Raw genomic sequence first — 26,021 nt, 5'->3', positions numbered from 1 at the left:
GAACACTGAATTTATTCTGGAATAATCTTCCAGAAGCAAAATACATGAAAATGTACTAAATGGCTTGGTCATTTTGCAACATAGATGGTGGCACCGCAAACTGTAATAGAATCTGTTTCCTAGAGAGACAATAGTTAGGTCATATGTTGTGCTATGCACCCTGAGAGTTTATTATGACTTGGGCTTAATGTTTTATGAAAAAAGATGAAATTTGAAATATCTAATTCCACCACGCTTCAAGTTTTCTCTTCCAAATGATGCGGAGCATTTTTTCACAAAGGGTTCTGGGCAGTGTATATCTTTTGCTAAAGCACTCTCGCCTGGGGAGGTCACGGAGAGCAGGCTGTGCACAAATTGCTGCCGTACAGCCTGCATGCATTGTAGCAGAATGAAAATCCCTGGTAGTGTCATCTGTTGGAGGGATTTTGCAGAACTGTCAGTCACGTTCACTTGACAGAAGGAAAGGGTATTCTGTTTCACACCTCGGTTCATGGTCTCAGATGCGTAATCACAGATCACATGAAGGGTTTCTCCAGGGACTTACCACAGAACCTGGTGGGTGCAGAAGGCAGCAGAAGGCTTTTTCATGGAAGTTGCCCAAGAGCCAGCCCTTCTTCCCTGAGTCCCAGAGGCTACTTGTAATGGAAATATTTTTTCCACTGGCACAAATCTCAACTAGATATGCATGAACCATGTGCTTCACTCATCTAATCTAATGGCAGAAAGCCTAAACTATCCATATGCTCGCTGTGGTCTGGAATTGCAGAAGCATGCTGACAATTTGGCGATGGTGACTGTTCCTGTGGGCGTCACTGAGACATTCCTGTTTCGCTTCAGCTCCTTGGTATCATATGATGTTCTGAGATGCTATGTACATTCTGTTTCTTCATGCCTCACAGAGAAGGCCGTTACATATCCTGAACTTCAAGAAGAAATATGTACCACGAGATGTAACTGACCAGGAGGTGAAACAGAAAAGGTTTTCTGAGGCTAGTAGTTTAATACCGCAAACCAATTTGTTTGCTCATTATTGTCTCCTCTGCCTCTAAGGCAGCTCTCTTAGCCATAAAGCATTTCATATTCCTCTTGCTCCTGTTCGTGTTTCTTATCATACTTCATTATGTCTTCTCTTTCAACCAGAACATTACACTTCAGGATTATAATGCTGCTTATGTGTCCCTGAGCTTGTACTTCTGAGGGCAAATCACCTTAAAGCAAAGGGAAGTTAACTGTGTGCTCAAATTTTCCATGGAAGCAAAGAGAAGAAAAATATCACTTGTGTCATAAAGGAAAAAAAAAATACTGACTGTGGAGTTTTAGGACTGAAACTAGCTTGAAAAGAAGTCATATCATTAAGTGTTGAGTAAAAAGGTATTCAGTTACAATTAGGAACTCATTTACCAATCATTCTAGCATTACAAAGGGCATCCAGCAGGTCATTAGAAGAGCTTTGAAACAGGGGCCTTAGGTTAAATTCATCACTGAATGTTCCTGCAGTGTTGTTGTATTGTAGGTAAATTTCACTCATTACATTTTCGTTTTAGCCATACTATTCATGACCAATGGCGTGAAAACTGGCAGCTCAGGTTGCTATTAGGAGCATTTTTAACAAAACTGCTTTGTATTCTTGTCCTCATCCTGTTTATGAATCAAAACTAGTGTTGAGGAAAAACAACAAGAACAATTGCTGAGGACTTCATGGGAGAGAATGGTGACCACAAAGTCTGGTAACACCAGAGGTTTATTGGCAGTGTGAGAAGGAATAGGCCCATGATTATCTAGACTGAGTTTTCCATAGGTTGCCTGTTGAGAGTGAGTGCAGCCTCACCTAACCACAGCAGGACACTGCAGCAAACCTGTCCCCTTGGTGAGGGGGTGGCATGTCCGCCAGAAGGAGGACCAGGGTTGTGCTTGTGAAACACAAGCATCACCCAGGACACAATCACTTGAGTGTGATCCCAGCAGGACAATATTGCGACCTTCAGAACTTCTTACTTTAGCTAAGGTTTAAAATGCATGGAGGAAGGACTGATAAATTTTTACAGTTAGCTTTTTCAGATTCCATGGATTGTTTCAGCTATTTATGGGAATATGGCTGAGCTGGAATAAGGTATAATAAAATAATGTAAGGTATAATGAGGTATAAAGGGTAGTTTTGGTTTGTTATCTGCAGGACTGTGGGACAGCCAGATTTGTTATAATAATTATGCGCTTCTCAGGTTAATTAAAGTGTTTCTATTAGTACTGTTTCAGCTTTAGAGCATCTGTTAAAAATTTCTACTGTTGAATTTGAATCAAAAAAACTTCCTACTACAGCACATGCAACTTTCTTGAGTTTCTATCTATGAAAAAAGAACCAACAAGAAATAAGACAGACATAGTGTTTTTTACAGTAGTCATAATTGAACTCAAATACCGCATTTATCATTCTGTCTAATTACTTTTACAAGAATGCCCTAGGTGTCCAAGTTACATGTAAAGCAGCAGAACAAATTCATATTAAATTGACTGCTTCATCTTTTGGACCAGTAGGTATTGAAATCCTCATATATAACCCTAATTGTGTGTAAAAAAAAATTAAGTCTTACACACTTTATTTTTTATTATTTTTCCCAATCCAGACTTTAAAATACTGTAAAAGTACCTGGGAAATGTACATTTTTCTCAAAGATTTTTTTTTTTTACTTGTATGGAAGTTGTGTAAAAATGGGAATAGCTTTTTACCTGTCTATGATAAGTTATAAGCCTTTCAGAAGTCTAGAAGATAAAAACATTAAATGTGCTGATACTAATATGTTAATTATTATAACTTAAACCAAGTAGCTATGTGAGTAAAGCTTTGCTGTCTTGACTGGGAAATGTGACTTTCCATGGCTTTGTGTGTGTCAACTGACTGCATAGTTGATTGAATCACGGTAGTGTTTCATTACTCCGTATGTATCTTTAGTCTTTTCCCATATAATTTTTTTTGGTAGCAACAGTCAGGCTGTTTACCTCAACTGGAGTAATCAGATGTGGGAATAAATAGTTGTGAGAAGTGAACCTGGAAATGTTCAGACGTGGTGTGAGTTCCTTTTTTTATGCGGATTCAGTCCAAAGAGTCACAGAAGCCTTCAAAACTAAAGGGAAAAAAATGTTCTTTTGCACAGTTCCCAGTGTGATGTGAGAACTAACAGAACGCATGTCAACCTGAGCACATGGAGGAAACTTCCCACGTCTGCTGTAAGGGTGAGCAGTACAATGCTGAGTCAGCTCAGAGGATTCAAACTGCAGGACAAAATAAAACAAAATAGCTGGCCACATCTGAACCTGATGGCAGTTCCTGCATCAGGCAAACCTTGAGAGCTGATTGCGGCAAACCTGAGGAGGGATTGATCCATAGGCTTCTTGGCTTTTCCAGGTTCCCAAGCAGTGTAGTTGGGAGGCCAGCATTTTTTAAAGGAAAAAGAAGGGAGAGCTTGGAGGATGCATGATTACCTCTGTGCCTTTTGCACTTATTCTTTCATCTTCAGATGCCACCCTGACAGGACAGCAGGTGCCCATGAAAACCACTCTATCACTGTCCTCCTCAGCTTGATAGGGGAGACAAAATATAACGAAAGGCTCTGAGTCAAGATAAGGACAGAGAGATCACTCACCAATTACTGACATGGGCAAAAAGACTCAACTTGGGGCAGTTACTTTAATTTATTACCAACCAAATCAGTGTAGGATGATGAAAAATAAAAACAAATCTTAAAAAAAAATTTTAAAAAAAATCAAGAAATGGGTGAGATTTACCTCTCTTTACCAAAATTTTCAGGGGTTGTACAAATCTTGTATTTCAACCCCTATTCATTTAAATTTGAAGTAGGGAGGCAGGACAGTGGGTGGAAGAATGAACACGAGTGAACAGATATGGGGTTTTTGTAAACCTCATTACCACAGAAAACCTAGCAAGTAATGCTTAACAGATCATTTTTATTGCTGTCCACTATTTCTCCTGTATACTTCAAAGATGCACTGTAGCTGTCTGAGATCATACCCTTAACAGCTCTGTTAAGACAATAAAAAGTTCCCTTTAAATCGCAGTTTTATTGAACTAAACCAATGTTAAAACCCTTAGCAAGCTTGGCACTTTTTCCCTCTTCACTTAGGGTGGGAGAGATCACAGATCTCTTCATGCTGTTGCCAGGGTTTTATCCTGAACTTTCACTATGTATGTCCTTGACCAGCCAGTGTCTTTCCATATAGGAAAAGAGAGGAATTACTTTTTTAAAGTATGTGAGGCTTTTCTGAACACAACTTTCTAATCAGCCAATAAAGTACTTATCCTGAAGAAAAAGGCTAGGATCATCTAATCAGCCAATAAAGTACTTATCCTGAAGAAAAAGGCTAGGATCATCACTTTTTCACATTCTAAATATTCATTCATGTAAAGAATACCAGCATTTGCCAGATCTACTTGCGTGCACTTATTTGATGCGTTTTCAGTGACTTCATGTTGTGCTTTGTTTTGTCTTCTGTTTCACATGGTTTTAGAAAAAACTGTTATTGAAGATGGTGAAATAAAATGATGGGCCTTCCTGTCATCTTGCCTCAACCACATTTGTTCTTAAACCTGAAATTAAAAGGAAGGAAGAAGCTGCATTAAAGAAAAATATATCCAAATATTACTAAGGCCCACGATATTTCGTACACCCATCCTGTGACAGCAACATAGGAATTCAAAGTGCAAGTGGCCAAAGGCTCTAACTGTAAGGATCTCTGCTTACAACACAAAATTCAACCCATGTCTTGCCATGTTTTACCTTAACTATCTCAGATAATAGTGAGGGATTTTGCAACCACTTGTAGAACTCAACTCTACCCTACTCATCGGCTAGCGGTTCGTTAAATAGGTATAGAATATTGATGCAGAGATGTTATAATTGGTTGTGTCATTTTGTTTTCTTTTCTCCATGCAGTACAGATTTCACTTTGGTAAACAGTAATGCCTGAAAATATAAATGAAGAATAAAATTCATGTATTTGAACATTGACTATGATTCTGAGTTACGTTTGTGAAAATGCAGACTAACATGACTGGTCTCAAGAGAAACACTTTTGATCTGTCTAATTATTGATAGGATGCAAATCCATCTGTGTGAGTGTGACTTAAAGAATTTGAAAATTGTTGTTTCAAATTAGCACTCCAAACAAAACAAAAAACTATTATGTAAAGTAACATGAGCTGTGAACATGTACCTTGTATGTTATATGTTGTACTGTGTTTATAGTCCAAACTAGGATTTTAATGGGGAAAAGCGGGGAAAGACCCAAGCCCTGCTAGGACAAGTTTTCTGGACATTTTCAGTCAAGTTCTTTGTAGACAGAGGAATTCATAAGAACAAATCTCTATTTACTGATATAGCATAATATTATTGCATATCTGGTAAGAAAAGTAGTCAATGGCTAGTGGGGAGGCAGCTTCAGAAATTGCTAAAAGCCTGAAAGCCTACCTTCAAATGTGACCGAAGAAACCCATCCAATTTATTTTATGACAGAGAAAGGCATGAAATAGTTTTGCCTTATAGCAGCATGAGGGAAAGTGTCTTGTGGCAAGGTTTCCAGAAAAAGGCTTTACAAAAAACTTCAGAACTATTAGCTGGAAGTGGATACCAGACGCATTTAGATGCAGCCATGTTTCAGTGGCCAGTTGCCAGAACAATTTGCTTGGAAATGAGGCAGATTCTGCTACATCATATCTTTAAAACAGGAATGACTACCTTTCTACGTGTGCTGAATGTCAACTAAAAATTGCCGCTCCATAGTAGCAGTTATGGATTGTATTTATAACCCTCATATTATGCATATGGACAAACAGTATAGCAACCATGGCTCCTCTTAAACTTACACAATAATCCTGATGTGTAACATATGATGAACCTCATGTTTTGAAAGGAAATATGAGATTTCTGTTCAATAACTAAGATGTAATAAAGTGAAAAGGCTGTGTACCTTTCTTTCAGGTTTAACAGAGTATGACTTTTTAGTGCACAAATTTGATTGTAAGAATCCACTTGACCTTCACCCTGAAATGAAATTAAGAAGAGGAAGTGACAAAGAATTATCAGGGTGTTTTGCATCAATCAGCAATTTTATACATATATATATATATGATATTATATATATTTTATATATATATATAAAAGTTTGCTTATGGTGTTTCTCTTTTTAAAGAACCGTTTTCCTAAAGTATTTTCAATGCTATGGAAATGTTTGATGCATTTTAAATGCATTGCTTAAGTAATTTTTTAAAATACTCACGACAAGGTGCTTTTCAGTAGAACCTAGAAATAAAGCATTCCATTTTAAAATGTATGTTATTCCAGTATATGTACACTTTATCATTTGCCATGAGGTGTAAAATAAATTTCGTTAGCTTCTTAAAGTATATTTCATTTATAGTAGTTCTGTGTGACCAAACAGTGAGTTACTAATAACGTTCTCTTTTAAAGTGTATTATTAATGGGTTTGAAACTGTACCTACTAAATCGTATGAAAAATATTTTTTTCTTTGTTATTGCTTTAAACTAGCAAGTATTAAAAACAAAGATTAAGTTCATTCTGTTCACTTTCATTCTCATTATATTCATGCTCGTCTCATTCAGGAGTAATTCTGCTGAGATCTATGAAGTTACATCATCTAGTGCTTTCTCTTCCACTCTTTCCCTCCCTCACTTTGATTTTCCCATTTCAATGAATACTCCTTAATACAGTGAAGTTCAAGTGAAGTAGAAATATTCTTGACTATATATTACTTGACTGTGACTTCTTGACTCTGCCTGTATATAAATAAAAGGTTTAAGTCTATTATTATGTTTAGTGTCAGCAATGTGTGAGGTTCTGTCAAGGCTAGTATAAAGTAACACAGTCTGGTGCTTTGGTATTCCCTCTCAGCCCCCAAGAGTGAAAAGTACGGTGTGTAAGTGCCTAATGTGCTGATGAAATCAGGCACCATTCAACAGCAATATGTTAATTTACTGTTTTGTATATCTCAGCACGGTGTTTTGTGATGAGCTTCTGGACAGAGTGCATATAGTCAAGAACTCATCTTCAGATCTGCATTTCTTACAAATATGTATGTGAAGAACATGCAGAAGCATTTTAGGTGGCAGCTAACTGGAGGGTACCATCACCATACTCCCCCCAGTGTCAAAGACTCAGGTTGAATCCTGTGTGACCTCACCAAATTGATAAAATATCAGTCATGAACTGTTTAAGTAAAGATCAATCAGTCAGTCAAGCACAAGTCACAGTTAAATTCCACACTATTAAAAGCTGACCTGTGCAATTCAAGCTATCAGCATATTTATTCGTTTTCCCTTTCCAGCTATCCAACATCAGACAGACTACTATTCACAATGAATAATTTAATCACTTTTTTTTCAGTTATTTTTGCCTCTTCCTGATTTAGAAGTTATTCTGAAAGCAATTTCTGAAATGTTCAAGGCATGTTCCCTGTTCTGAAAAATTTATTTCTCTGAATAGTTTTTAGCATGTTTGCAGGGGTTCATTAGAAGTGTTCTGTATTCAGTAACTAAGCTTTGTTTTGATTTTTACCTGCATATTAATAGAATTCTTTTCTGATTCTGAATTGGATAAGTGTAATTCCCACAATCAGATACTTGTCATTTCTCATTTATCTGCATACCTCAACACACATGAACAAAGTTAAAAATACACTTTGCAGAAATATTTTCTAATCTTTAAATTTACTTCTTCCTAGGTATGTGCAGACCACTGCATTTATTTACTGAAATAAGAGGGTGGGGGGGAATAAAAAAGAAACAACACATGAAACAGAAGAGTCATCAGCACAGTGGAAACAAATTACACATGTATAAATCATAGCAGAAAAAGTTGAGATATTAGTTTTTTCATTTTTTTATGTTTTCAATCAGAATAATGTCCTAATATAACCAAAGTTTCTATTATAGGAGGTCTGTAAAAGCTTTTAAATTATTACCATTGTAAATTTATAGATTAAATGCAACTAGTCGTTCTGTGGTTTAGGTGGAATTGAATGAAACCTCAAAGCAGAAGCTCAGAAGTTGTGTCCTCTGCTCAAGGGGCTGCAGCCGCTCTCCTGTGCTGTGCTTGGGGGAGAGCAGTGTGCCCACAGACCTTCTCTTCTCCACTTCTGCACTCATTTTTGCTGTAACATGGTATTCTATGAGGTACTTGACAAACTTAAGTAACTTTTTGAAAGTACTACTGATTTTCTTCTTAAAGTAAAATTGATTTCCTACTTTGCCATAGCTCACAAACATTTTTCACAGAATTCTGTGAAAAATAATCCACTTTCAAAATGCTTGCCATTTCACCTTCTTTGTATCTAGAGTTGCATGAAAAATATTCGTAGTAATATTTTCCTCTGAAAAGATTTTTCCATTTCTTACTATTTTTTAAGCCAGTAGAGGTGAAACGAAACAAGTTGATTTAAGCAAGTGGTTTAAGACTTCCACCAATTTCATAGCATTACTATAAAACCAGAAATTATTTACATCCCATCTAGTACATGGTAACAAATATCAACCAGTTACTATAGCCATAAAAGATGGTTAAGCTTCATTAACTGCATTTATATGCCGCAGTATATATGAGAGTTTGGTTCAGTTCTTAGCTGGTTCGGTTTGTTTTTGTTCCTTAAACTCAGGAAGTTCAGTGTTACAGCCCTGTTTTAAAGAACAGTTACAATAGTCCAGTGCATTTCTGTTATTCTTTGTCTTTTAGTCAGAGGTTTCATGTTCAATGCCAAACTAAGCTTATATTTGGTTTTTTTTAATTTTTAGATCGAGCTGGAAGGAACAGGTTAAAATAAGTAAGATTAAGTTTTGATCTAAGCATGATTGTTTTCTTCCAACTCAATGAACTTTCCACCTCCCTTGCTGAACTCTTTTATCTCATACCTTCAGAGTGGGCTTTGGTTTCTTCCAAGAGTCACTTTGGAGAGTCTGCCCTGTCAGAGCAGGGTGATCATAGTGGTGGCATTTGTTGATACAGCCAAAGCTCCATAGTAACAATATGACTATAAAGTAGATTTTCCAATAAATTCTTACTGGTGATTACAATATGAGACATTTTCACTGATGCGTTGCAGGTTTTTTTTTTCCTTCTGGTGGGGGTAGCATATCAACTGTCCAGCTGTGAAGATCGATAAGCCCTGTAGTGTCATTCTGTTAAAACTATTGTCATCACAACTCTTACCCTTGATCTTCACAGAGTTCCTGTAAAGCTTCCATGAAGTTTCTCCTGTAAGACACTTGTAAATTTCTTTCTCCATTTTCATTAGTTTCTAGAGCTGACAACAGATTTTGAGGGGTGACACCATTCAAATAGAACTACCAATTGAAAGCTAAGATGGGACACCATCTGCAAGCATAGAGGCTCTCATGCTTATATGTTTTTGTAGCATTCACTTTTGCTTGGACTTAAAAGATCACAGTGTACTTGGAAGAACATTCTTCAAGGAAATCAATCTCTGTTTCTGCTAAATGAGGTCAAGGTCTGTGAATAAGACTGGAGCTGTAGAAAGAGTCTCCTAAACCTGTATTTCATTAAATTAAAATGTGCTGGGTGATTTTTTTGTGAAGAAAGCAATATCTAGCATAATGTTTAGCTTAGTATTTAAATAGTAAGGAATACAAAGGTTAAAGCCACTTTGACTCATGATCATTGCTGGTCAAGACCAGCAAAGTCACACAATCATGCTGTTGCTGCCATCATACAAATAAAAGTATGGATCCTCCAGCATCGCGTGCCTCGAGTGGACTGTAGCACATCGAACCAAGAAAAGCCAATTGCCTGACTTACAGTGAATGTTGTCATGTGTAGACACATGTAGAAAAACTCTTGAGATCATTAAAACCTATAGCTCAGGCAATAATTTGACTGTGATTCCTGATGCTAAAGTACCACAATACAGAATTGCAGATCAGTTAAAAAACTGGTAGAAAATGAATTAGTGAGCCATTCAGCCAAGAACTCTGTAATTTTGGTGCAAGGTCTAACTTAGATTAGCAGCTTTCATTAGATCACTGTCAGTCACTAGATGAGATAATGGCTCCTTTGCTTGGTCACATTAGTGTCCTTGCCATGAGGATTAAGTGCTTCTTTTAGTACACTCTGAGAGGAGTGGCTGACACGCCAGAAGGCTGTGCTGCCATCCAGTGAGACCTGGACAGGTTGGACAAGGAAAAATTTAATGAAATGTAACAAAGGCAAGTGTAGAGTCTTGCATCTGGGCAGGAATAACCCCAGGTTCCAATATAAGTTGGGGAACGACCTATTAGAGGGCACTGTAGGGGAGAGGGACCTGGGGGTCCTGGTGGACAGCAGGATGACCATGAGCCAGAACTGTGTCCTTGTGGCCAGGACGGCCAATGGCATCCGGGGGTGTATTAGAAGGGGGGTGGTTAGTAGGACGAGAGAGGTTCTCCTTCCTCTCTACTCTGCCCTGGTGAGACCACACCTGGAATATTGTGTCCAGTTCTGGGCCCGTCAGTCCAAGAAGGACAGGGAACTGCTGGAGAGAGTCCAGCGTAGGGCAACGAAGATGATTAAGGGAGTGGAGCATCTCCTGTATGAGGAAAGGCTAAGGGAGCTGGGTCTCTTTAGTTTGGAGAACAGGAGACTGAGGGGTGACCTTGTTAACATTTACAAATATGTGAAGGGTGAGTGTCATGAGGATGGAGTCAGGCTCTTCTTGGCAACAACCAATGATAAAACAAGGGGTAATGGGTTTAAACTGGAACACAAGAGGTTCCACTTAAATTTGAGAAGAAACTTCCTCTCAGTAAGGGAAACAGAGCACTGGAACAGTGCTGCTCAAGGAGGTTGTGGAGTCTCCTTCTCTGGAGACATTCAAACCCGCCTGGACACATTTCTGTGTAACCTCATCTAGGTGTTTCTGCTCCGGCGGGGGGATTGGACTAGATGATCTTTCAAGGTCCCTTCCAATCCCTTACATTCTGTGGTTCTGTGAAGTGTGTCTGTTTTCACTATGTGACTGCATTGCAGAGCATGAAATTACTTGTACTTTTCACAGGAAAAGTACATTGCATGCATTGAATGTAGATTTTATCTGCTGGTCATCCCATTCCAATCAGAAAAATGAGCCTTTGACATTCATAAGTGACTAACTTGCAGGAGTCTATATACACTCCTGAAATCTCCATATATGTATTAGCCATTTAATATCGTCTAGTTTATGGTAATGTGATAGCCCATTTATTTTTATAGGATTTAGGAACATGTGGCCTGTTTCTGATATTCACCTCCTTTTGTAATCCTCATATAGCATAAGCAGTCTAAATCACATTGGTTATCTGTAATTGCTAGAAAGTAGTAGCTGTAATCCTTTCATTTTATGAAATTCTGTGTGAGGAAAGCAAGTAAAAGATCTCTAGAATCGCAATCATATGTGTAACAGTAAGGTACCCAAAAGAAAGCAACTCAGATACGTATGTGTTAATTTCGTTCCAAATTTTGGAGTATCTTCCTTTTCATACACTTTCGCTGTTCCCCCAGCCCAAACAGCATTCTGGAAACCCAGTGTAAGCACTGCTCAAAAAAAAAAAAAAAAAAAAAAAAAAGAAAGAAAAAAGAAAGAAAAAAAAAGGTCATAAAGTTCAGCATCCTACAGACTAAGAAGTATAAAATGTGACATCTAAACTTGTATATGAGGTCTGTTCTTCAATACTGCCTATGTGACATTTATCAAATGATTTTATTATCTTACATGCATATTATAAAGGCATAATCTCCTGGTCGTTTGCTTTCTGGGAAAATAAAATGTTGATTGGCAGTTCTGAATTTGCAGTGGAATTCACAGCAGATTCTCCAACCAATATGCTTAGCATGTCAGAAAGACTCTGTGTCGCATACCACAGAAAAGGTATGAGCAGTCTGATTACACAGTATATTATTACTGGAGCAGATCAGAATTTTTTAAACGTTGACTGTTAATTGTGTATGCAGATGAGGAGAGTGGAAGAGCAGATGATCACGGTTTAGTATTTCTGTTTGAAGAGCCAAGATTTTTACATGCAATCCTGCCTATTGCCAGTCACACTCCTAATAGGACTGGAAAAGTCAGACTCTGTGTGTCAAACTTTTGCTGACATATTACTGCTGGAATTCTTGTAGAACTTGTAATGTATTTAGATATGACTCAGAGATTAATTATGTGTTAAGTTCCTTTAGTGATTACTGTTTTAGTGATACTCCTAGTGAAGAATCAGCTTGCTATTAGCCACAGAGATGAAGATGCCCAAACCCAAACCTTCAAGGCACATATTACCCTGGTCCTGATCACCACAGTTGCTCACCAAAAGCACATGGATGAAAACAGTCATCAAATGTAAACATGAAACTTATCACTACAAGTATATACAATCTGAAGAGTGTTGTATGCAGACAGAAAAAATAACAATCCATTTTTATGACATTGGTGGAGGGATGCCTCTCTTCTTGTTTTTTTCTGCATGCATATCATTCACTAGGGACTCCTCAGAGATCAGTTAGAGTTTAATTACATTTTTCCCCACTTACTCCCACTTACTGATCTGCCCATAAACTTGGAATGAGTTTGTGTTATTGGCCAAAACATTTCTCTTTATGACTCCCCATTCACTGTTCAAAATTAAATTATATAAGTATCACTCACCTAGCAAAATTCAGTCATCCTCTTGAGAGTTTTACCCAAGGCACAGTACCTTTCATATTACATGCCAAAATGGATTAGGAAAATTATTCAAGACCTCATTTTCTTCTGAACACCTTTAATAAAACATGTGGATAAATGTATTTTAGAATATGTATCCTTGTATGGATGTCTAGATTTTCATTAATTTGATGTAACACAAGAAGGCCACAAAGAGTGACTGCAAAATATCAAGACGTTCGGGATAAAGCAATGTGCTGCCTGAGGAGCATGTGGAAGTTGGATTCTCAGCATAAACATATCTTCCATGTGTTTGCATACGTCCCATAATCTGTGAGTAAATAAATAAGCAAATGCTGTTCAATATGGGATACAAATCTCTCTTTGTGCATAAAATGGGAGTATAACTACAAGTACTACTGCTAAAAAAAGCATAATTTATGTCCTCTAACTTCAGACAGTAACAGCATTTCTTTCAAAAGGCTGCTACTATCTGAAGTCTAAGTACCAATATGGCCCGAATGTGTGTTTCAGTTTGTGCACATGATTAAATGCCTTCCTGACTCAGAGCCATACATACCTGACATTATGTTTACACCTTCCATCTGTGTACGAGCCCTTCAGTTTCTGGATCTGTCACATAACTGAGGATTCAGAAGTACCCTCTAACTTGCTGAATGGTATCCTAGACGAGCCATGTTCACCAAACAAACAAAAATGTCAACATCTCTTACTTCTTAGTTTCTGAACAGACAAGGATATTAGACTTCAGATGCTGTGGTCCCGATGTTGCTTTATTAGGATATTGATACTGGCATCAAGGCTGGGGTTGGCTGTTGGTAACTACATGTAACATAGTTGTATCACCTTCCTTCTATATATTGCGAATACAAATTGCAAGAGCATCTTTGTCGATTTCTCATCTATATCTTACTTGCATGTTTTTGTACTTAAGCTACATAACTTGGTGTAGAAATTGCTGCAATTCTGTCAGTTATCTTAGCAGTTATTGACCTTACACTTTATGCATTATATTGTGCCTATGGCTGTTTGCCTTGCTCTGACTCTTGAACTGATAAAACATAATCAGATGACTGAAAAAGATAAAATTATGAATCGTGACTCTTCATACCGATCCTATTAAATACATTCCAATTATGAAGGTTTGTAAGTCGCTAATGGCCATAAACCATTTTTATTATATTAGTCATTTTGAGTTATGAATTATCCATTTCATACTACCTGCTACATTCTCCTGTACTGTCTACTTACTCTCTGTATACCTGTGTATGCTTTCATTTAATGAAAACATTTGCTATCTGATTGTTTTTCACAGTTTCCTGTAAAAGTGCAGGAGAAATAATTTCACAGTCTTGTGACATAAAATTGGAGGGGCTATGTGGCATATCAGTGAATGTTTTATATGAGAGAAGTTTTCACTTAAATCCAAGGGAAGTAATATGTTTCTTGAATACATGTTTTATGAATAAATTTTGAATACATGAGTAGACAATATAGTTAAATAAAATATATAAAAGTGTGCATAATTTATGCATTCAGGTTTTGTTATTTTGCATACATTTTCACGTTAATTACATAAGAAATAAGTACACATTTTTCTAGCCACTAAGTTATTCTAACAAATTGCTGTGCATTAGGGACACCGTGGTAACAGCAAGGATGAACATACTCGTATCTTTCTTACCCAGGGCATCCTCAAGGAAACAAAAGCAAATGTAACATGAATGTGGAGAATAATAAGCATTCTTCAGCCTTACAATGCTGCATCTATTTAGCGTCTCATTTATTCCTATGCCATCAAGAGGTTTTTGCCTGCTATCCATAGAATTGCTGTTTCCATTGTTTATTAATATGGAGTATGTTCATAAATTATCTTGCCTTATTTCATAAGTAATGAAATGTTCCTAGGTTGGTCAAGAAATAACAATACAATAAAAATCTTAATTTGCTCCCTCTCAGCCATTCACGGCACGATCATATTGCCCTTTCACCAGCTGTTAATTGCACTAAACATTGATTGATTGGTGCAGCTAACACAATTATGGAAAATGTTGCATATTTTTTGAAAAATACTCATGGAATCAGAGTCTGTAAACCAACGGTGTAAAACCCATTTTCACTGGTGGCCACATCAGCCTCGTGGTTGCCTTCAAAGGTCCAAATGTAGTTTTCGGACAGTACAAACGTAGTAGTCTAGAACTACATTTGGCCCTTTGAAGGCAACCACGGGGCTGATGTGTCCCCCAGTGAAAATGAGTTTGGCATCCCTGCTGTAGAGTGTTGTGGGTATTTTTTCTAACTGTGTATTAACATACAAAAGCAGGATTGAGGTGTGAGAGTGATTTAGGAATTGTGTTGGAGTTTTTTATGTGCAGAAAATCTGTCCACTAAATATTTACGAAAAGCACCACTCCTTTCTTCAGTGTGGAGCACACTGTACTTATTCTTTCCTTCCTGGAAGGTGCACCACGGTACATTCTTGATTTTTTTCTAATTCATTAGACTTTCAACACTGTAGCAGCAGTAATACAGTTAAGGTAAAACATAACTACATTCTAGTTAATACTCATGGGTGTTTATCACAATTGATGCATGATAAAATAAATATATTCCATGTTGTTCCAGTGGAAAAAAACCCCTCTCATAATGCATATAGCAGTCTAAGAGTTGGGAATAAACAGCTTTTACTCTGAATTTCAATTTCTCCCAGGGTTTTGGAGCCTTTGCCATCACTCCTTTTTGTTGTACAGGTTGGTTGCTCCATTTTGTTTTCACTTTGTTTTTTCTGTCACTCTGGTCTTTGCTACTCTGCTGCTCCTGCAAAGATTTATCATGCCTTTTTTTTTTTTTTTTTGTAACTCCATGATCTTTTGCTTCCATGAGCGTATTTTCTCTGTTATTCTCTGTATCTGTTCATCTGATTCCTCTTGGGTAGATCATCCTGTCTATTTTCTGCTTTTTCTTTCCAGTACTTCCTCATGGAAGATTCATTGGTAGCTCAGACTCAAAATGGGTGTAGAACTAAATGTTATCTTTTCTCCTAAACATTTCCACCATCCTACTTGCCATCCAAGCTCATATAGCAGTCCTTAGCCAAGCTTTATATCTTCCTCCACAATTTATGGAAAACCTGTCCCTTTCTCTCTGTACTGACAAATGTCACTTTTCTTAAGCTTTTTCACTTTTTAGGACTTCTCACGCATCCTCCTCGGCATCCATATTGCCAGTCTCTCTAAAGCACAGCTGGTCGCACTGCTGCTCTCATCTGTCAAACCATACTTACATTTTTAAGCTCATCTTTATCTTCAAGATGTTCCACACTGTTCTGTCCCAGCCTATAAATCAGACCAAGTGTTTCCTCATCACAGCCATTTTACTTCATCAATATATTAAGACTACATATTCTTAATAATTCCATTATGTCCCCTGTGTCTGTTATGACTTCACTATTCTGAAAATTATTGGTCTTTTCTGTTCTTTGTCTACATGTATTATTTTCCACAGTATACAAAAATGAAAAACTCATAACCATTTAGATAATTAAAAATGAAAATACATCACTGGTTCTGGACATGTCCCACTTTACTTCTCCCTGTCTTTCTCATATCTTTGGGGCAAGGTTTTATTGTTTATATCTCATGGCACACTAGCCTTTTGTAAGCCCTAAGATAATTTATCAGTCATCTTGAGGACTGTTGCATGATTGCAAATGGAATTAAATGAAAATTTACTGGTGGAAGTCTTGCTTTCACAAAACTTCAACTCTGAAAGACATTCATAGATACCAGAGACTGGATCATTTCTATTTGGTCGTTATATCCTTTAGTGGTATTCTTCTTGACAAGATATTTTTGGTTAAGTCAAATTTTCAGTGATCCAGGTAATGGCTTTATTGTTACATCCCTTTGGTTGTTTCTCTATTACACAGTCTAATAGATCACATTTTTAAAGGAGCTAGTAAGGATGTAAAATGCTCTTTAAAAGTTCCAAGGATTGGCACTACAGCATAATTGACAAGGCCTGATTTTTGTGCTTTTAAAAGTACCTTCAGCCATGCTCCTCTTTAGATAAGCCAGTGAGCTCATCCATTTCGAGTATTTCAAGAGCCTTTTGTGAGAGCGAGTAAAATGCAGGACATCCACACTAGCTTTGAAGCATACTGAAAAAAAAATCCTCTTTACCTCACCACAGATTCAGAAGGAAATATAAAATATGTTCTGATAAAAGCAGAATAAGCTTTTCCAGACTGACATTAGTTTAATTCTATTGTAGAAAACTTCATTATTGCCAGTTTGCCAGTAGGTACATCTACAACCTGTTAAAACATGAACTTTATCTGAGAGAACACTGGAGGAACATAGTGGAAAACTGTTTGCTATGCATGTCTATCCATACTCCAAGAAAGATCTCAAGGGTGACATTTCCAAAAGTAAGACATAACTAGCCATGCTGGAAAGGAATGAAGTATCTGAGTGACTCCCACTTTCAGCTGTGTGTGGTATAAGAGGGTATCCTCTGCCCATCAGGAGCTGAGACAGCACCAAAAGAATGTTTTGCCATATCTGAAACCCCACAGTTTATACATTACTAGCTCAGAGGTTGCAGTAGCAGTCGCATTCAGGCTTTTGCGAGTGGCGGGAGCTGAAATGAGGAGATCTGGTTTCAAACAGAGTGGTAAATATATCACTTGTGATGAAGATTTTCATTTTCAACTTGTTGTATTCAATAGTCTATAACACTGTGAGTCACTTCAGGGCCAAATAACTGCAATCATGTATTAAGTGTTGAAATCCCTTACACTGTTACAGCAATGTGCATGTTTTGGCTATTCCAACTCCCCTGATCGTAGAGGGAGTAGGCAGGCATATTTAAACACTGCTTAGTCCTCTGAAAAATTATGGAAAATAAAACCAAACCATGCATTACCAGAGTAAGATTCTTTGGTTTGTTTTGGTTTGGGGTTTTTTATGAATAGCAGGAAGTAAACAGGGAATGCAACAAGCCCAAATATATAGCTTATTAAGTCGTTTGGCTTCATTCTGATACTTTTAGTGAAATATATTACTATTTTATTCTTCATCTGATAAGAGTTTACAGAAATAATGTTCTGATAATGTCTTGAGATGCTTAAAGTCTAGGCAGACAACATGGAGATCAACTTGAGTCATGAACAGATGGACATTGAAGCCAGAGAAAAGTTTCTGATTAATTGTACCATGCTTGTTATTTGGCCAAAAGTAACCCAGAAAAGCCCTCAAGGACACGATATTTTTAATGCATTTTTAATGCTTTTATTTGCTTCAGAAAACATACAGATGAGCAATTAAGGGATCCTGGGAGGCCCCTGTCCACAAATGTTTTCAGGACTGACGTTTTAAGAGGGTAGACGGTGATCCTTATTTTGCTGGGGAATGGTGACAATGGTGAAATTCATATCAGAGAAAAATTTCTTGCATTTGTTTTCCAGCTGGTGGAAAAAGATAATATTTCTTGTATGTTATTTATCTATCCCCTATTACTACGTTTGGGCATGAGAGAGATGAAGCAATAAAAAGAATCAGAGAATATTTATTCCAATTATTTTTACAATAAGAAACAATGACTACTCAAAGTGCACAAGCTGGTTTTTTCTCATAGCTTGGATATCTTATGACTTCTGTTGTATTTTGTTCTTTCAGGCCTTTCTCTGAGATCTGCGCATTACATAGCCATACATATTCGATGACTTTGGGACTCGCTTTACATCAATGATGAAGGGATTATCTAGCAGCCGTAGTCATCATCATGGAGTTGCCTGTGACCCTCCATGTGATAGTCTGCCACACCACCCGGACAGGAAGCCATATTTGTTAAACCCAGTGGATCCCCATCCTGCAGACCACCCTTACTACACTCAAAGGAACTCCTTTCAGGCAGAGTGCATGGTGCCCTACAACGACCAAATTGCCAGCAGCACGTTTCCCCGGAGGCATTACAATTCCCACCATGAACTCAAGGATGAGTGCGCTCTGGTGCCCCACGGAACTGCCAACAAGACCAACCGCATTCCTGCCAACCTTTTGGACCAGTTTGAGCGGCAGCTGCCTCTGAATCGGGATGGATACCACACTCTGCAGTACAAGCGGACTGCCATGGAGCACCGCAGTGACAGCCCAGGGAGGATCCGGCACCTGGTTCATTCTGTCCAAAAGCTCTTTACCAAGTCCCATTCACTGGAGGGACCATCCAAGGGGAGTGTCAATGGGGGCAAAGCGAGCCCGGAGGAGTCACAGACTATGAGGTATGGGAAGCGCAGCAAGAGTAAAGAAAGGCGATCAGAAGGTAAGCCCAGATCCAATGCATCAGGATGGTGGAGTTCAGATGACAACTTGGACAATGACGTTTGCATTTATCACGGTCCCAGTGGGGTCATGACCATGGGAAGATGCCCTGACCGTTCTTCTTCCCAATACTTTATGGAAGCCTATAACACTATTAGCGAACATACTGTGAAGTCATCCAGAAGCAATAATGATGTCAAATGCTCTACCTGTGCAAACCTGCCTGTGAATCTGGACTCCCAGTTAATGAAGAAAAGCTCTTGGTCCTCTACATTAACTGTGAGCAGAGCCCGTGAAGTTTACCAGAAAGCATCAGTTAACATGGACCAGACAGTGGTGAAGGCAGAGACGTGTCAGCAGGAACGGTCATGTCAGTACCTCCAGGTACAGTGTGGAGAGCTCATTGCTGTTAACTGTTCTCTGCCTTGTCTCACATGTTTGTGGGGGATGGAGTTTTGCCCTGATATTTCAATTTTCCTGAGAGGTCACTGACCACCAAGCAAGGGGTAATGCTGCTGAAATTAAAAATAAATCTTTTTTCTTTTTCTTTTTTTGCCCCACCATTCAGCATTTGAAAGAAACAGTTCATGTAGGAACAGGCTTAATTTTTTCATGTGAGAAAAATAAGACCTTTCTGTGTACTTTTTGAATTTATAAGGCAATCACAGTAGGAGTGTAGAGAATTTGATGTTGTAGCACTTGCAGTTAGCATTACAATGTAAATTAACAGAATGTTACCAGGATACAAATTCTCTGATTTCTGTAATTTCAAGATTTGCCTTCATTTACTGCTTATTTTATTATGAAAGCTTTTGAGACCCTTTTGAGAAACTTTGGGGTACCTTAATACTTTCTCCAGCAGGAAAACAACCTTCTTTCCTTTTTGCCATAGAATACAAATTCTCATAGCATAGTTATTGTAACATGTCCAGATTTGTTTATTTGGCTATTCCTCTTTCACATGGCTTTGAGTCAAAAATAAAAAATCAAAAGGTTGCAATTATTGCTTGTTCTGATTATACATTTTAGGAGTACATCACCTACTCCCTCACAAGCTGTTTGCAGTTAATACAGCGTCACTATTTTTCACCAGTATTGTATCTTTAAATGTCAAGAATCAGATGTCTGCTCTTGGAGCTATCATACTGCTGGTGAATGTTTGTGGCAGGAACATAGATCAGAAAATATTAAAAGTGTTTCAGCCTTAGGAGAGCTGTGGATAGCTTTTATGCACTTTAAACGAAGCACTGATGGCACATCTAAGTGTATGTGTAAGATGGAACAACGTTGCACAGAGAAGAGAGAAGACCATGAGGAAAAAAGAGGTTTGCTAAGATAATTTGGTTTCATTTTAATGTAGTAGGACTCTTGTCTATTTGTATAATAACCGTAGCAAGTTTTCTCATATGGGTGCTTTAATGAGACAGTCAGCTTCCACATTCTGTTGTTTAAGTCAGTACATAGAGAAAGCGTAGGACTGAGGCATCCACATTTAAAAATTGATCTTAAAAGGTTTTATTGAATGGCATGCAAAATAATATTGAATGCCAGCCTCTGGGATTCTAAGTTTTAAATGTAAAGAAATGGATCTGTGTGTTTTCTATTAATTGTTAGGAGAGGCGGCGGGGGGGACGGGGGGAAGGGCAATATGAATGCTTAGTGTGTGTTTACAGCTCTATGTATGGACTGGAGAGGGAGAGGGGTTTTGAAATAGCCTCAGGTTCCAACCTTTTGAGGTTGGGGTTTTTTTAAATTAAGCCTCTTTTGTCTGAATTTTGTGAGTGAGAAGAAATCATAACTTTAGGCTTGATTGCTGTGGTTACTTTGGACCCTGAGATTTCTTTTGTTGATGTTTTTGTTTACTCCTTCAGTCTTCCTCTCAGGTTTAGATAAAATAGCTGACAATTCAGTATGTGACCAGATGGCTAAAAAAAGAGCAAAAAACTGTGCCAGCAATAGCTTTAAATGAACACCTCCTTAGGGACTTTTCAATAATGTTTAACTGACAGGAATAGACCCTTGAAGTGGAATTAGAGGACATTATCTGTGTCTGTATGAAAATATGTCCAACAATTGTCAAGGGCAGGAATTAGAATAACTAAATTCTCACTTAGAATAACTAAATTCTCATTGTGTTTCCCATCCTTACTGGTAGTTTTATTTTGGTTTTCATTTCATTTCATTTTTGCTAATTGTATGCTTGTTTGTAAAAGCCAGGGAAATGTAACTGGTTTGAAACTGTTATTTTTAAAAAAAAATAAAATCTTAACCAGCCTTCAATTAACATTGGAAATAGGATTCAAACAGAATAGGCTAGATTTGAGGAAGCCGGTCAGGGTTATTCCCCTCTCTTGGCAGCTTAAAAGGATGACAAATGGATATAGATATTAAAAAGTCAGTCTATTTCAAATGCATCCCATTGCTTTTCTCTTTGCTATATCATTTATCTTTTTACACTACAAGCCCTTTGGGGCTTGTTTTGTGTTTCCACAGTGCCCAGCACAATGGGGTGCAGAATCTACTTTAGGCCTTTTGGCTGTCTTGCAATATAAATATATTTTAACAGCAGCGTAGTATTAGTCCGTTAGTGGGCTGCAGAGGTATTCAGTATGTCTGTTATTTTCCTGATGACCTTCTCATCATTGTACCAAAAGGCTGGTGCCCCATGTTAGATCAATTAGAAATGCACTAAGTTAGATGAAAACAGCAAATACATTACAATACTGGACAACTCTGATGACTATTTAAATTATTACGAGACTTCTTTATTGCTTTAACTCATTAAACATTAAATAGATGCTTTTATCAACTCACTTGTAATTTAAGCTGCTGTTTATGGTCCAGGACATAAACTCTGATCCTTGAAAGAAGCAACTGTTTTCTTCTTGCAACCTCTTCTTGTGGTAGTATCTGAATACAATGAAGGAGTGACTTTTTTTCAACTCAGCCTACCCAGGGTTATTTTCTGTATCCTGATAGATCTGAGTATATTGGAGATCACAGATGACATTGACTTCACATTTGCTGGTAAGGACTTTTATCACAAAAGTATCTGGATAAATTCACAGAGTAAAGACATGGAAATAACAAACAATTATCTCACTTGCTGTGATATTTGCCACATAAGTGTTCTGTGGAAGGAGTTGGCAGTAGTTTATGTTACAGATGGGCTTATTTCTCATAATTTGGAACTTGAATTGAGTGCAGAGTCCTCCTGCTTTGCACAGTCTTTCCTTACCCAAGCAGGCTCTGCTTCCAGCCCAGGTGCAGAGGTACAGTGTCCATCCTTGGAGGTCTAGAGGAGGTTTGGCTCAATGTTGTATGTCTTCAGACAGAAATATTAGCCCCTGGACTAGTCTAAAGACTGTCAAGCAAACCTTTTTTTATCTCACCTGCATTACGGGAATGAAATTGTATTTTTCTCCTGATTTCTCCTTTCAAGAATGAGGAACCGGATAACAGAAAGATAACGTCCTTCTTTTGAGCTGCTTCTGACTTCAGAAATGTGATTTTATTTGATTCAGGTTTACAGTCAGAGAAATTTGAAGGAGAGTGAGAAGGAACAGTTTGTTTTTTCTCAAAATTGTTCTTCAAAATGGTCTCCCTCCCTTAAGAGATTAATGTATAAAGCAGTGGACAGCCTCCACTTCTCTGGTAGCTTCTCCTCTGGAAAAATTAAAATTAAGCAAAACTATTGAAGATTAAATGTAAGCAGTGGGCACTTTCTGTGAACAATAGGATCTAAATACACAAGTAGATATTTTTTACACTCTTGTTTTCTATAAATTCATTATTATTGAAGTTTACAGAGTATCAAATACACTTCAGAGTTTGTCTATGATTATAGTTTTGCTTTTCAGTATTCCCTGTAATTACTATTCCCTTTGTCCTTGGTCCATTCATTAAGAGACACAGAAAAATATAAAGGATAACATTTTTCTTATTTTTCCTCTCTTCTGCTTGTGTGGGTCAGCTAAATGTTTTCTTTTGAACCCATTTGATGAGACTGAAGTCAGTTGTGTCAGATACTTGGGGCTGAGGATGGAAATTTTACTTCTGAAAACCGAAGTGCAGTACATACAGACAATGGTGCACAGCTTGTCCCTTGGTGGGAGACTGTGATAGAATCATAGAATTATACCATGTCCTGAGTTGGAAGGGACCCACAAGGATTGTTGAGTCCAACTCCTGTCCCTGTGTAGGACAACCACGAAATTCACATCCTGTGTCTGAGGGCATTATCCAGTCTCTTTTTGAATACTGTGAGGCTTGGGGCCATGACCACAGTCTTGGCCATGACCACTGTTCCACCACCCTCTGGGTGAAAAACACGTCCAAGCTAAACCTCCCCTGGAACATCTTCCTGCCATTCCCTCGGGTTCTGTCACTGGTCACCAGAGAGAAGAGATCAGCACCTGCTCCTCCTCCACCCCTTGTGAGGAAACTGTATACGATGATGAGGTCTCCCCTCAGTCTCTTCTCCTCCAGACTGAACAAAGCAAGTGACTCATATGGTTTCCTCTCCAAACCCTTCACTAACTTTGTAGTCCTCTTCTGGACACTATCCAGTAGCTTTATATCCTTTTCATCCTGTGGTGCCCAGAACTGCACACAGTGCTCCAGGTGAGGCCACACCAGTGCAGAGTGGAGTGGGACAATCACCTCCCTCGCCCGGTTGGTAATGCTGTGCTTGATGCACCCCAGGACACGGGTGGCCCTCTTGGCTGCCAGGACACACTGTTGGCTCATGTTCAACTTGCCATTGACCAGAACCCCCAGATCCCTCTCCACAGAGCTGCTCTCCAGCATCTTGTTCCCCAGTCTTTATAGTATAAAAAGAAAAAAGCCAAGTTTCTGAGTGCAGTAGGAATTTTCTGGTGGTGAAGTGCTCTGATTCATACTGTGCTCAGTTTCCTGTGTGAAAGTTGTCTATAATGTGCAAGATTATATAATGTGTAGTGTTAAGAAACTTGTATCATTAGATTGACTTTCTTTTCAGTCTCAGTACAAGTCAGTTCCACAGTTTCTTAGGACATACCGCTTGATCCCAGCCTCTTACTGTGCCTGTGTCCATGGATGGCCAGATGCGGGGCATTGCCCTTGGTCAGGGTGCTAATAAGGACCAGTATCTACAATTTGTTAATGCGGTATGTTAAATTGCTAAGTGTTTATCCTTATGACACGGCAACATATGTTGGGTCTGTTATACTGAGTTTTTCATAGCAATTATCTGCATTTTCAGCTATTCTCTACTTTTTCCTCATTTGTTTCTGTCCCAACTACCATATTCAAATGAATCTTTCAGTATGCTCTTGTCTTTACATGGAAGCTGTATTTTAAAATCCATTAATATTGATCTTCCATTTTTCACATAAATGAAGACCTGGTTTTTTGTCTCTTATTCCATTATAAAATAAAAATGAATGAAGCATATGTAATTTCACCTTCAATTTTCCAGTCATAACTACAAAGCGTATGAGGTATAAGTTTAAAATTTTTTTACTGTGCTCATGTGAAACATACTTCTCAGTAAAGCTAGTAAAACAATTTGAACAATTGTGAAATGAAATGTCAAATATTATAATGTATTCTAGGCCAGCTTCCAGGTAATTGAATAATCTTAGATGGAAAATGGAAAATTCTTAAATGTCTATGAATTTTAAAATAAATTAATATCTAAGAACATTAAAACTGAAAAAATATAATTCACGGAAACATAATTTATTTCAGTTTATAAATTGCTGTAATATGGGCAATATGAATATTGAATAAAGTTAGAGAATTTGTAGGCACTTGGAAAATATAAATAAAGTCAGAAATAGTTAATTTACAAAAAAAAAATATTAATAACAATTCTATTGAAGCTACATATTGGTTATTTACCCTACGTGCAAACTTACCCAAGATAAGTACATAGGAGAGTATTTCAGTGAAGCTGTCCTCCTCATTTTGGCAGTTTTTTAATTTACCTTAAGAAGAAAGAAAAAAAAAAAAGAAAGAAATTGTCGGCTGGATTGGTGAGAATCATCTTGCCTTGTATTTCACCTTAACAACTGCAATGTTCTCATTCTTTTAATTAAAACCTGGACTGATCTTTGGTGTCTGCATAATGCAGTAATGGGGCCACATAAGTACTAAGAAAGCTATTCTACAACAATGTCAGTACTTCATGTTTAGCTGCAATTTTACCTGCCCATGTGCCTTAGGTAGCAATTTTCTGTCCTTCTGTTTTATCCCCATTTTGTAACTTCTTCGTATTGACTATACTGGCACTAATTTCATTTTTAGATGACTTGAAGAGTTATTGTTGGTTTACTCTTAAATTAACATCCCTATGTTCTAATAGCACACCCGTTAATGGATGTACTTCTGGCAGCTGGATCCCTGTTTTGTGTTGCTAGCATACCATGCATAGGATTTAGCAACATACTTGTGTGACACTGTGTTACACATACTGTTATGTCAGAAGTATTTATAAAATTATGACTGCATATAATAGCTGGCATTTGGTATCTATTTCACTTCATTTTCAGATAAACATTGACAAGATTTGACTCAGTCCTGGATCTGACCCCTTTCTGTAGCCATAAATGTCTGTGTGTTCTAATTTTATTATTTTCAATGGGGAAAAAAAAAAAAAAAAAAAAAAAAAAAAAAAACCTTCACGATAAACCAAATCTAGCAAACAGGATCATTTAAATCTGGATCTGAACTTGAGATCACTAACTTTTCTGGTGGAGACATGCAAAGTAGATGGGAAAAAGACACTGAGTGGCAATATGTTTTCCTCAGTCAGCACAAAATAATAAGGAACATTTCTCCTACATCCTGTTATTGCTTTTTGTTTCAAGAATGGAAGCTGTAGTACAGATCTGAAGTGGAGAATACTACAGTGCCAGAAGAGTGGTTTGAGCTGGGTTCAGCTGTCCCCAGGTTCTGTTCTGCCCTACAAATGCTCTGGCACTCTGCTTGTTGCATAGCTGAGCTTCTGC

The 26,021-nt window shown here is 37.8% G+C and overlaps 1 protein-coding gene across 4 annotated transcripts in view; it reads left to right on the top strand.

The window, feature by feature from the left end:
- The window catches only part of DLGAP1 (DLG associated protein 1), a 408,595-nt gene that overhangs the window by 245,823 nt on the left and 136,751 nt on the right, over nucleotides 1-26,021 (top strand). For 3 of the 4 annotated variants that reach the window (XM_065832405.2, XM_071804221.1, XM_065832404.2), the window contains one exon: nucleotides 18,388-19,413. In XM_065832405.2, coding sequence (XP_065688477.1) covers nucleotides 18,457-19,413 — 957 coding nt within the window. In that variant the 5' untranslated portion in view covers nucleotides 18,388-18,456. Of the gene's footprint in view, nucleotides 1-18,387; nucleotides 19,414-20,211; nucleotides 20,355-26,021 lie in introns of those variants that run through there. The other variant, XM_065832406.2, reaches the window with a different exon arrangement.

This window comes from Patagioenas fasciata, chromosome 2 (assembly GCF_037038585.1).
Source record: "Patagioenas fasciata isolate bPatFas1 chromosome 2, bPatFas1.hap1, whole genome shotgun sequence".
Classification (NCBI taxonomy): domain Eukaryota; kingdom Metazoa; phylum Chordata; class Aves; order Columbiformes; family Columbidae; genus Patagioenas; species Patagioenas fasciata.
The sequence above is the reverse complement of the archived record's forward strand: the minus strand, read 5'-3'. Positions and strand labels throughout refer to the sequence as shown.